At 39.0% G+C, this 13,928-nt stretch overlaps 1 protein-coding gene across 4 annotated transcripts in view; it reads left to right on the top strand.

The window, feature by feature from the left end:
• The window catches only part of rassf6 (Ras association domain family member 6), a 53,875-nt gene that overhangs the window by 21,149 nt on the left and 18,798 nt on the right, over nucleotides 1-13,928 (top strand). For all 4 annotated transcript variants that reach the window (XM_059970050.1, XM_059970049.1, XM_059970053.1 and 1 more), the window contains 6 exons: nucleotides 592-670; nucleotides 1,857-1,996; nucleotides 3,588-3,685; nucleotides 5,862-6,034; nucleotides 10,929-11,030; nucleotides 12,282-12,333. In XM_059970050.1, coding sequence (XP_059826033.1) covers nucleotides 592-670; nucleotides 1,857-1,996; nucleotides 3,588-3,685; nucleotides 5,862-6,034; nucleotides 10,929-11,030; nucleotides 12,282-12,333 — 644 coding nt within the window. The remainder of the gene's footprint in view (nucleotides 1-591; nucleotides 671-1,856; nucleotides 1,997-3,587; nucleotides 3,686-5,861; nucleotides 6,035-10,928; nucleotides 11,031-12,281; nucleotides 12,334-13,928) is intronic.

Genomic DNA, 13,928 nt, shown 5'->3' with positions numbered 1-13,928 from the left:
TTTAAAAGGCCTACTTCCTACTCAGTTTCTGGATATACTCAATGAACTCATCTCAAAATTATCCTTAAGATTTATCTAAACCATATGAAAATTTAAGTCATGCTCAATATTTATTATAAGTCCTATTACTTATTGAGTATTGTTACTGTTAAGAAGTCCACAGTATAGCTACTGTTAAGAAGTTCATTCATCAAAGGCTAATTCATCAGAGAAGTTAGTCTCCGATAAAATACTTCATTAGGGACCAATTTGACTGATTATTTCCATTAAAGCAATATCTTGATCTTCCATGCTAAAATCATATACTGCCAGGTTACAGTCTAATCACTGAGATTTCACTCATCAAATATGATCAAGTGGAGAAGCAGACTTGAAGGACGCAGTGGTTAATTTAGATGTCCCTTTATCTGCAGGTTCTACCATAATGATCCAGTTCTTTACCAACAGAGCTAATGCACCTCTGATTCATTCTGCAGAACATCCAATTCTTTGAGCAAACAGTTTCGTTACAAAACTATGAAAAACAATTTCATTACTCAGATAGCTGGAATAAACACCAAGATTTTCAACTTACATTCTTTTATTCCTCAGGCATGAGTTTTTGTCATTGTTAAGAACATACAATTGTTTTCATGAAGATAAGAGGAATTTTCAACTGTCATTTTATGAGGTAAGTACATTTAAATAAGCAGAGATTAAAGTTCATTTTAAAATACCATCCAATCTCATTGTCTTGTTCTCCTTGAAGCAGAAATGAAAGCAAATCTATACAATTTAGTACAGTGTACTGGTAAGAAAACAACTACTGTTATCAGTGCACATAGGTTAAATCAATGTAACTTACCAATAAGAAACATAAGATATTTAAACTTCTGCTTTTAAGGAATACTTTTCTCTATCGTTGACTCGTTAAATCTTTTTTTAATGTATTCAGAAAGTGAGCAGGAGTATTCATCAATGATATTTTAAAGAGATAACAATGACATTGGAATGAATCCTATCAGATGTGGAGTTCACTATAATTTGTGTCTATTATTGTTTTCAAGTTCTATAAAATTAAGTGATATTTCTCTTTCTTTTTGTCCTACCCCCTCAGCTGTCGTCATTCATTTTGTCTCATGGCAAAACTTGATGCCAAATAGAAGAAGAAAGTCTGACCTATTGGTTTAGGATACTATCTCTAATAAGTCTTTGATTGTTTGCTAAGAATTCAGAGTGAAATGTGTATGGCTCTGAATCATATTGTTCAAAGGAAAGACAGGACAAACAATTAAACAGGTTTTAAATTTACAGAGAACAGAAATTCAAGGTTTGAGGAATTCACAATCTTTAAGCTGCTAGTGTGGAACTAAACTGGCTTTTTGCCTTGGTGTGTTAACATACAATGGATACAAGACAAACAACCCAGATAGAAATAACATTATTCCCACATAAATATTGACAAGTAGAATGAATGAAAGTGGTTGATGTTGACTGATTCGTCCAATCCACCAAAACTATGAAAATAGCTGGTAAAACAGCATTGAAAATTTTGTGGATAAATAAAGAGATGGAAGTCAAATGTTTCATTGGAAAATGCCAGCAGGAATGAGGGAGACCAATTTTATCTTTGGAAAGTACTAGATTAAGAGTTAATAAGTAGAGACTTATAAACATGCTGATATTTTGGATCTAATTTTTAGACATAAGTACTTCTGAACCTGAAGGGAACCTAACTCTGCTGAGCTGGTTTAGATAGTGAGTGTAATATTTGAAACTATTCTTTCCAACTGTTATAAATTGCTTTTGTTTTTTTATATAACATTGTGTCCTGAAGTTTCCCTTATAAATTAAGCTTCTCATTATTCCCTCTGTAGAGCAATGGAAAAATTGTCTTGGAAGGGCTATTGGATATTTCCTGGAGTGTAAAACAACCAATAAGGTTACAGGTCAATGATGAGAAATCCAGATTACCATCAAAGTCTGCTCAAACTCCTGACCCTGTGATGAACAAAAGGTGGGTGATTCTCTGTATTCTTCTAAATCTTGGTAGATAAACTGCAAAGCATGGGAATGCAGAGTAAACACATTACCCCAGGCAATTCTCTCTCAATGGGAGTACAGTGCTAAGAATTGGATTACAATATTGTAGTTTTAAATGCAATTTATATATTAGCACTCCAGATTATACCTCTCACAGACTATGTTTAATTGTTGCCCTCAGACCCTAGCCTCTTGAATTATGCCTGACTGTATCTGCTTTACAGTAGAGTCCTTATCCCCAAATAATACTCCCTATCCACTGGACTGTCATCTTTCCCCCAAAATATTTTATCCCATCGTCCTTGGTATAATGATTTCTCTGCTCTCTAACCAGCCATTCCTCCAGACTCAATTAATCCATATTCTCTATCTTCTCCGCTAAGTGCTAATACCCAGCACCCTACCATTCTCAAACCGAGGGATAACCTTCACACAACACACAACTGTTTGTTGCATTCCTGCCTCTGATTCACTTTGACTCACTCCTGAATGATGTTCATAAGCTGCACTGACTGCAATGTCAGTAGTTTCATATTTTGAAAAACCTCTTCCAATAATATCCTATCTGCTCAACCCAATGGATATGAATGATCCTGTGACGCTATTCTGATGAAGTGCAACTGCATTACACACAAAACTCTGATCAATACCTATCCCTCAGTCATTATCACTTAAAGAATTATCAGATCATTTGCAAATTGCTGTTTGGGGAAGAAACCATGACCAACACTTGGTTCTCCTGTGGGAGAACCATATCTCCTTCAATAACAAAAAAGCTTGGCAAAGGATGTGCTTCTTGCGGAAGTTAGTAAAATTTCATCTTCTCCAAAACATGCTGGTGCAATTCTACACTGTCATCTTAGAGAACATCCTCCTCACATCAGCCATTACTGCCTGGTTTGATGCAGCATCCTCTGACAGCATATGAGAACTACAGAAAACTGTTAGGTCAGCTACAAAGGTCATCGGCTGCAACCTACCAACACTACAGAACTTATACATGTCCAGGGTAAAGACGTGGGCAGGAAAAATTATTACAGACATTACCCACCCTGCAAACTTCCTTCTCCAAAAGCTCCCTTCTAGATTGCACTAAAGGGCTATTAAAACAAGAAATGCCACAATCTCTTAAAACTTTCTTTGCCCAGGCAACTCATCTGATCAACCATTCTCGTTAGACCCCACCTCCCTCTGTCGATTATGCCCGTCACTGCCCTACACTGAAACACTTTAAACCACGTTTTAACAATGCTGTTACATTGTAAATATGTGCTGATATTTATGTTTATGTTATTCCATATCCATATTTTAACCTCAAGTTTATTTTTATACAATTATTCATTATAATTGGTAAATACTGTATTTTTGCTGCATGTTGCGCCAATACACCACAGCAAAGTCCTAACACATATATATGGTGAATATAGTTGATCGAATCAGCTGTTGCATTTCCAAAGGTAAAATTCTTCAGTAGTTGTAACGGCATTATAGATTTCTTGAAAACGACACTACAGACATAACATCTTCATTTTCATTTCAGTCAATTAATAAACTTGTGCTTGCAGAGGAATGACACGATGGGGAGAGTTTGATAATTTGTACAACATTACAGAACTGGAAGAGGAGGCAGAAGTTGAGGAAGAGCAGGCCGCTAAGGAGCTGGGTAAGGTTCCTAGATCAATATTTAAGGTCATCAAGAATGCTGGCCTTGGTAAAATATGGCATTGTGAATACATGCTGTTGGGGGGACAAAGATTTTACAAATTATCAATTTTGAGAAAACTATGGGTTCTTTCACAAAGCCAGTTCCATCATGGGCACAACCCTCCCAGCCACTGAGGATATCTGTAAGAGGTGGTGCATCCCTCACTAAGGAACCTCATATCTAAGCTATGTCCTTTTCTCATTACCTCATTACTATGTCCTTGGAGGTGTGGGTTTGTGGGGGCTTGCCCAGGATGCTTGAGTAAGAACTGCTGAGCCTGTGGCGAGAGTTGGAGGGGCCAGAGAAGAAGCTGATCTCTCGATTGCAGGAGGCTGAAGAGACTGCAGGAGCAGTGCAGGCCACGTGTTTCCGTTTGGAGAAGATCAAACAGCAGCTACCGATCGCAGAAATGAGGAAGAATACAGATTCAAAGGATAATGTGCTGGATGTCCCTGCCTCGCCAAAGAACAAACAGGACACCATATGCGATTAAGTGATTACAATTTATAAAGATTACTATAACTGATTAATAACCATACAGTATATATGAAGGAAAAGAAAATAAAGAAAAGGCGCCAAACTTATCAAAGTCCAAACCACTTCGTGCACAACCATTGGAGCTCAATTACTGAAGTCTTCTGGCCACCATTTGATCCCCTCCGAACTCCTCAACTCGCAACTCAGGACCACCCGAAGTGGTCAACCAAGCACATCTATCTTCATCTCCTCTCCTCGGAGTACCTCCTGGCCTCGGACCCCCACTTGGGGTCCATTCCTCGTCTAGTTTACAGCATCACGTCCTCTCTCTCTCACCCCCTCGCGCCGATCTCCCCAAAATGCCCGCCAATAATAGCTTACAGACTCAGAAGAAAGAACATTAATCCCAATTGGTTTACAAAGGAATACAATTCTCGTTATCAGTAAATTTTAACCCAAACAAGCTTCCAGCACTCTCTCGCAACAAAGAAGCATTCCCACTTTTAACAAAACAAAGAAGCCATTTTGATTAACATACACAGTAACAAAGAAAAAGAAGATACCCCCCTTTACACTGCCTTTGAGAGAAGATACACTAGCCTGAAACCCTCACACAATGATTCAGAAACAGTCTCAGCCATTACATTTCTGAATGGTTCATGAATACCACCTTGTTATTTCTTTTAAGCACTATTATTTAGTAATTTGTAGAACCATAGAACATTACAGCACAGAAACAGGCCTTTTGGCCCTTCTTGGCTGTGCCGAACCATTTTTCTGCCTAGTCCCACTGACCTGCACCTGGGCCATATCCCTCCATACACCATCTCATCTGTCCAAGTTTTTCTTAAATGTTAAAAGTGAGCCTGCATTTATCACTTCATCTGGCAGCTCATTCCACACTCCCACCTCTCTCTGTGTGAAGAAGCCCCCCCCTAATGTTCCTTCTAAACTTTTCCCCTTTCACCCTTAACACATGTCCTCTGGTTTTTTTCTCCCCTAGCCTCAGCGGAAAAAGCCTGCTTGCATTCACTCTGTCTATACCCATCATAATTTTATATACCTCTATCAAGTCTCCCCTCATTCTTCTACTCTCCAGAGAATAAAGTCCTAACCTATTCAACCTTTCTCTGTAAGTCAGTTTCTCAAGTCCCGGCAACATCCTTGTAAACCTTCTCTGCATTCTTTCAATCTTATTAATATCCTTCCTGTAATTTGGTGACCAAATTACTGCACACAATACTCCAAATTCGGCCTCACCAATGCCTTATACAACTTCACCATAACATTCCAACTCGTATACTCAATACATCCCTACAAACTTAAAAAAAAACTACTAAGTCTGAGCTACAATCTCAGCAGGATCGCTCGATTCCATCTTGATCGAAAAGCATCTTCCTTAGACTTGGAACTAACCCTAATTTCCCCTGTAGTAATTTTATGCCATTGCTGCTGCTGTAAAGCAAATTTCATGTCATATAAGACAGTGATGATAATAATAGTGACAGTGATTCTGATTCTGAAAATATATGAAGTATTATGAAATGTATATCTCATGTAATTTTGAAGTTTGACCATTTAACCAGCTTGAGCACTGGAGAAAAATATGGCACATTAAAGTTGTAAGTTAATACTTTCTTCTCCTCCATATTTTTAGTATATGAAACCAGTACATTAAAGCCAAAACGAACACAAGAAGGTAGCACCTTAATACGTACCAGGAGTGATGTGTCGTTGGTGTCAATGAGGGTAAAGAACCAAGCAGTGGCTACAGCACGGAAAGCTAAACACCATCGCTTCTCCATTAATGGCCATTTTTACAACTATGAGGTATGAGGAGCGAATCCAGTTCTTTTCTACTAAAGAAGTACAGTTAAGCTGCAAAGTACATTGTGTGAATTGTAACTATGCAACAGGAAAACAGCACTCTCTGTGATCGGTATCCAATATCTTTCCTTGGTGAAAATCAAGTGGCCTGAATGTATCAGTTTAATCTCCATTTCAGAAAATTGAGCTCATAATTTAGTTTGACACTTCAGTGGTATCATTTTAGGTGGCTGAAAATATTCCACAGCACTATTCAATGATTAGCATGGAGATTTTCTTGTGTAATCTTTCAACTAACACCAGTAACCAAGTACATGTTTACCATACCTGCTGTCTTTAGGACATTTCTGCTGCATGTTATCTGTCATATATAGTTACATACATCAAAATCAACATGTTAAAAGATGTTTTGTTGATGGTGAAATTCTTCTTTGGATCTTGAAGATGTAAGAGGCTGTTAAAGTGCATGTTTGTTTACATATAGTAGAAAATCAGCTGAATGAAAACCGTAGGCTTCAATTATTCATTACTGACTGTAGTTATTAAAACATTGTGGAGTCACTGTCCTCTACTCTTCCACAATATTCCTAAACGTTCCTGTGAAGCGAGACTATTGCCCAAAGATCTCTGCCATCAGCTTACACGTGCTCCAAGCTTTAATACCTCTCTCCTCACTTCCCAAGGGTTGATGTGCCTGGTTTTGGATACCCACTTTCTGCACAGGTAACACACCAAATTTGTATATTCCACACATTCCTAGTAAATCCAAATTCATGTAATCGCTCCATTCTTGATAGATATTAGACCCAACCTCCTGTACTCACCCACTCCTGAGAGGTAATAGAAGAGTACAGCACTGTAAAGGCATTTGGCCCACAGTGTGTGTCGACCCTTTAATCTACTTCAAGATCAATCTAACCTTTCCTTCCCACATAGCCCTCCATTTTCTTTCATTCATGTGCCTATCTAAGTGTCCCTATCTGCCTTTACCATTACCCCTGACAGTATGTTCCACACACCTGCCTTGTAAACATCTACCTCTGACACCCCTCCTATACTTTCCTCCAAACACCTTAAAGTTATGACCCTCATATTAGACATTTCTACCCTAGGTAAAAGTCTCTGGCTGTCTATGCTATGTATTCCCCTTATCATCTTGTACACCTCTATCAAATCACCTCTCATGTTCCTTCTCTCTGAAGAAAAAAGCCCTAGCTCACTCAAACCATCCTCATAAAACATGTTCTTTAATACAGGCAGCATCCTGGTAAATCTCCTCTGCACCCTCTCTAAATCTTCTACATTCATGAAGTGACCAGAACTGAACACAATACTCCAAGTGTAGTCTAACCAAAGTCTCACTGAGCTGCAACATTACTTCACGGCTCTTCAACTCAATCCCCACTAACAAAAGCCAACACACCATACATCTTCTTAACCACCCCATCAACTTGTGCTGCAGCTTTAAGGGATCTGTGGACATGAACTCCAAAATCCCTCTGTTCATCCACAATGTTAAGAATCCTGCCATTATGCCTGTATTCTGCCTTTAAGTTCACATCACACTTCTCTGGATTGACTCCATTTGCGACTTGCCAGCTAAGCTCCGCATCCATCAATATCCAGTTGTAACCTAAGATAACCTTCTACACTATCCATCACACCAGAAACCTTCGTGTCATCTGCAGACTTACTAACCCACCCTTCCATTTCTTCATCCTAGACATTTAACAAAATCACAAAGAGCAGAAGTCCGAGAACAGATCTCTGCAAAATCCCACTGGTTACTGACTTCCACACTGAATATACTCTATCTAATACCACTTTCTGCCTTTCCCAGTTCCCTAGACAAATCCCACAATCCCATTGTGCATTTCTCTTGGTACATCCCGAGATAAAGTCCCAAGTCCTCACCTAATAGTATCATAAATTGTCCTCTTCCAATTAAATGCTTTCCCATATCTGCTTCTATCCCTGGTCCAAGTTATGGTAAAGGTCAGGTAGTTGTGGTCTCCATCTCCAAACTGCCCACCTACTGAGAGATGTCACCTGAACTGATCATTGCCAAGCACCAGATCCAATATGGCCTCTCCTCCAGCCAACTTGCCTACATACTATGTCAGGAATCCTTCCTGGACACACCTAACAAATTCTGCCTCACCTAAACCTTTTGCACTGAGGAGGTGCCAATCAATTTTAGGGAAGTTGAAGTCACCCATGACCACAACCCTATTATTTTGGTATTTTTCAGATTTGGCAGATCATGCAGCATCTGTTGACAAAAAGGAGTTGTTAATGCTTTAGGTCAAAACCCTGTCGCAGGATTCCTGAATCAACCCAAAACATCAACAATTTATTTCCCGCCAAAGAGGCTGATTGACTCGCCATCCATCCAGCAAACTGTTGCTTCACATCATAGTATCTGCAGTCTCTTGGGTCTATATAGGATTAGAAATTTCCTGTTCCTATTTCCAACCACAAGCAGGCAAAATAAGAGACTGGCTGACTGTTAATAGTCTGAAGAATGGAGAGAATGCAAGATAACGGAAGCTGGGAAGAAGACTGGAGAGTTGAACAGCAGGGAAGGTATATCAGAGACCAGGATAAAATCATCAGGTGCCAGAAAGATGGGATGGTCAGGCCTAGGAGAAGAAAGGCCATTCAGAGGATGGAAGAATTGGAGAAGAAATTAGGATTGAGAAAATACTAAAGTGTGAAGGAAGTTTAAGATGATCAGGTGGCTTGGGAAAAGATCCAGTCATTGGTGGAGGTGAAGAAGTTAGTACTCTGATCAAAGAATTTGTTTAGCAGGCTGGGATTGAAAACTCCTCCTCCAAAGAGCAGGGCTGGAAAGGTATTTCCTTGCAGTGTCCAAATAGCTGTCTCTTGCCTTTAGAGATTGGTTTTATTCAGCCTGTGAAACCCAGCTTGTCTTATAACTGAGAAAAAAATGTAAAACACATCCTCATTAATATATAATTTGTTATGAGTCTTGCTCCTAAAATTTCCTAATGTTGACAGTCCTACAAATTAACATTTCATGCTGCCAAGGTGTGGTTTGCACTGCAACTGGACACTGACCAAACTTAGTTCATTCGGGAAGTGTGGCTTACATGCCAAATTGGAAAAAAGGTTCAGTTTGAAAAAGAGTTGTTCCTTGTCTTTAAATGAAACAAACATTATTGTACACACACACACACACACACACACACTCACAAATCTTAGTTAAAGATCTTACTGAAAACGTTAGGTAGAACATTCAAATTAATGTCACCTTTTAGTAGTAAGGATGGGCATGAAATTCACACATGATTAATTCCACTATCGAAATCAATGAAGCCAGATTAAAGAAAAATACCACGTGATGGAAATAGACCTCACTGACTATTCATTATCATAGGTGTCAATTACAAAGGCGTTATTTAAACGGTATTGAGGGGGCACGCTATTTCAAGCAGCAGAGCAGCTGTTCTCCTGCCGTTATATCATTAAATCCTCTCAGACAGTGCCAAGTGACTTACACATGACCAAGCCTGTTGAAACTCATGCTGCATTCACTGGATCTCTGGGTTGGTAGAAAAGGCCAGAGGTGAAACTACTAGAAACAAAGGGAATTTTTTCCAATACACAGCTTCTTTAGGACTTGGGTTATTTTCTGAAATGTATTTATTTAAAAAATTATAAAAGTCTAATTGAAATTTTGGCTACAAGGGGGAAGAAAATAGAATATTCCAAATGGCTATTTTAATATCACAGGGTGTAAGGATATGGAGGTTTAATTTCAGATCCTGGAACTGACACAAGTTATCTGAATTGTATATAAAATTAACTTGATACAAGGGTCACATTTATATCTATGTACCCGCTGGAAACCAATAAGCCACCACATCAGTGGAAAGATTCAACAGTATTGAATGCATTTTGAGTGTGAAAATTATTTTTAAAATTACTAAAGGCAATACAACATTTTAATTACTTCCCCTTCAAGGAAAATCAGATTGGAGAAAGTAATCCATCAATTATTCATGACTAACACACACAAAATGCTGGAGGAACTCAGCAGGTCAGGCACCATTATGGACAGGAATATGAACAGTCAATGCTTTGGACTGAGACCATTCATTCATCGAGACATCAGGACTTTCAGGAGCCACAGCTGACAAGTGAAGGGAGTTTGGGTCAATTGGGCTTCTGTTCATTAGAATTCAGAAGAATGAGAGGAAATCTCAATGAAACCTTTAAAATTCTAACAGGACTGGATGCATCAGATGCAGAAAGCATGTTCACAATGGTCTAAGAGTTATAGGAATGCCAACTAGGGCTAAGATAAGGAAAAATTTCTTCACCTAACAAGTGATAAATCAATGGAATTCTTTTATCACAGAAAGCAGTTGAAGCCAAATTATTAAATATTTTAAAGAAAGAGTTGTTGTTTTTAAGGCTATAGAGATCAATGATATGGGAAGAAGACTGGGGCACAATACTAGATTTGGATAATCATATTGAATAGTAGATCAGGCTCAAAGAGCTGAATGGCTCACTCCTGCTATTTCCATTTTTCAAGAACCCTCAGACTGCCTATAGTTTGTGTACCTGATGGTTCATATTTACACCTAATATATGGTTCCAGCTGGTGTATTACTATTTGATGGTTCTGCTTCCCTATGTCTGACTTCTCCTTTGTCTCAAGTTCATGGTCTTTGGCTTCATGAAATGTTGGAAGGCTGCATGGTGGAGAACATCTTAGCAGATTTTCTTCTTGACCTGGCCAGGGAGGCATACACCAGCTCGGGGTACATGAAGTTTAGCAGAGCTGGACAACATGTAATAATTGAAATAATAGCCCTAAAAATTAAAGTTTGTGACCTATAGAAATAAAGATTTTTGTATTTTGCAGACATCTATTTTCATACCAACCGAAGGTTCAGTAACCAGTGTGAGAATCAACAGCACACTGACAACCAAGGAGGTCATAACACTACTCCTACAAAAGTTTAAGGTAATTTTCTAAAGGACCTGTAATGCTTCTGAGTAGAGTCAAAACCAAACCACCACACTCCTGACTCGCTATACCTGTTCACTCACTCAATGTATTTTTCTGTTCCACTATTCGTATAGTCCCTCACAACCATTCTCACTTCCGTTTTCTATTTGCCCCCACATTTTATCTTCAAATCCTTCATCCTTCATTCCACATAACCTTCACTCCCCAAACTCCTTCAATTTCCATTCACCTTGCTGCTCCACTTCCCTCAGCCCCTCATCCCCCTTGCCTTGCTCTCTCTCAATTTTCCTCATACACCTGCTTCCCTTGCTCCCATATTTCCCTAACTACCCCACTCCCCTCATGCATCTATTCATCTCAATATTCCACTCCTTTTTTTCTTCCACTTGCCTGGGATGGTTAAGAATTGGTCCTGTTCCTCTTGGCTCAATTCTTCCCTTCAGCTACTCCCTTCCCTGAAGTATTAAAGAGCTAGGTTAAGAGCAAATTTGGTGTTTGATTTATGATAGACAGCCTATTTAAATATATAAATTCTGGACTAACTTACAGAGAGGAGATTGGGAATCCAAATCTAACTCAACTCGGTTTAAACCAAATGTCGGTACAATGTGGTTGAGAGGTCTCTGTATTCTTTAGCTAAGCAGAAGTCTGGGGAGGCACTGAAACCTGCTATGCCTCTAATGAATTATCAACGTTCACCAAAATTCTTTAAAATTGCTCTTTCACATTTTCTACAAACAACTTTTAAAAATTTGAGAAGTTCCCGTGTCTAACTAGTCCTCATTAAAATAATTTGAGTGGAATTGATTGCTCCTAAAGTATGCACATAGAACCCAACTTCAGCTGACACTGCTAAGATTAGTTACTGTTTTGATACCAGGCTTTAATTTCTAATTTTGTGGTAAAATAGTAAAGTTGATTGCTAAATTTAGCAATAATTATGATTTCATATTGTTTTATTTTGCTGAAACTCTTACTTCATCAATAGAAAGGTTACGTATTGAGAGAAAATGTTCAGAAAGCCATGCCAGAGAATTTTGAGAACTTGTTGGTACAATACGAACCAGAAAGTGATCTTCTACAAGAAATCTAGAGTAAGAATTTATAAAGGGAAAGCTGACACATTACAGTGTAACAGACATGTGCAGGAAGAATTTAGTTATGCAGATAAAGATCATTCTAAGGCACCGTGATGTCAGTACATTACGATTTATTTTCCTTTGATACGCCTTTATTTTATGACAGGTAGAAAACGATCCCAATGATTTTGCACTGTACGTTGTTCATGCCAGTGAAGGTAAGTGACTTGTATAATTTCCTCTTTTGCTATTGGTTGGAATAGCGCACATAGCCATTAGATGGTGTGGCGTGGGAAGCTCAATCAGGCATGTGCACGTACCTGTAACTGGTCTCTAATTACCTACGATCTCACTGACTTTGCTCCATAACCTTGTTCCATCAGGCTCATGGGATGTCTAGTGTGGAAAAGCCATATTATGTTAAATGAATACATGAACAGACATCATCCTCTCCTGAGAATTATAGTCAGTCAGGAAGCAAGTCAGTCTTTATCCTGAGGACTTCCTAGAAGGAAAACAACAACAAGATGGGGGTGGCTAAAGTGAATGGGGTACCCTGGAAGATGAGCAGGGGACTACACTTGGGTGATGTGGAAATGCCTGAGGTCTTGAATGACTTTTGTGTCAGTCTTCACAGTGGAGGACACATCTAACATGCCAAACGGAAATGTTATGGATGCATTGGATGGTGGGGACCTTGATATAATTGCTATCATTAAGGAGGTAGTGCTGAGCTAACAAATGGACCTAAAGGCAGACAAGTCCCTTGGTCCAGATGGGATGCATTGCAGGGTACTGAAAGAAATGACAGAAGTTATAGTAGAGGCATTTGTGATAATTTACCAAAATTATCTGGAATATGGACAGGTCCAAGCAGATTGGAAGACAGCAAAAGTCATGCTAATGTTTAAAAAATAGTGTAGTCAAAATACAGATAGCTATATGCTAGTTAGCTGTAGTCAGGAAAATGCCTTAAGCTGTAACTAAGGAAGAAATATCTGGATAAAGGTCATTCCATCAGGTAGACGCAGTATGCATACAGGACGAGTATTCCTGTTTGGCAAACTTATTATTGATCTCAAGAGCAGACAGATTATGCTGCAATAGTTGAGGGTACTGGTGAGGCCACACTTGGAGTACTCAGTGCAATTCTGGACTCCTAACTTCAGATAAGATATACTGATTTTGGAGGCAGTGCAGAGGAGGTTCACTAGGTTGATTCCAGTATGAGGGTGGTAGGAGAGATAAGGCTTATAAGGAGATTTAGAGTTGCCTGGAAATATACTTGCTAGAAATTCAGAAGAAAGAAAGAGGATCTTATAGAAACATAAAATTATGAGAAGTATAGATAGTAGAGGCAGGAAAGCTGTTTCTACTAGTTGCTAAGATTAGAACTGAGGGACACTGCTCAAGATTTGGGGATGAGATTTTGGATGGAGATGAGAAAGAACTGCTTTTCCCAGGGAGTAATGAATCTATGGAGTTCTCTGCCCAGAGACAGAATATATTCTATTAAATATCACAATTAGATAGATTTTTGCATTATATTTGAATTAAGGGTTATGGGGAAAAGGCAGGTAGCTGGAGTTGAGTTCATGACCAGATCCAACATGAACAGGCTCAATGGCCATACGGCCTACTCCTGGTTGTGTATTTTATGTTTTTATATTCTTGGGAAGAGGGCTAGGTGTCAGTAGCAAATAAAGCTCAGCTGGTTGGTTGTTGTTACTTGTGTGACCAGAGCCTGAAGCAGGGGCTCCCACCCTAGGGTCCACAGACCCCTCGGGAACCCCTGCCCTAAACCTTTGCACAG

This window comes from Hypanus sabinus, chromosome 5, assembly GCF_030144855.1.
Source record: "Hypanus sabinus isolate sHypSab1 chromosome 5, sHypSab1.hap1, whole genome shotgun sequence".
In the NCBI taxonomy this organism is placed as follows: domain Eukaryota; kingdom Metazoa; phylum Chordata; class Chondrichthyes; order Myliobatiformes; family Dasyatidae; genus Hypanus; species Hypanus sabinus.
This window is presented reverse-complemented; position numbering and strand designations above follow the sequence as displayed.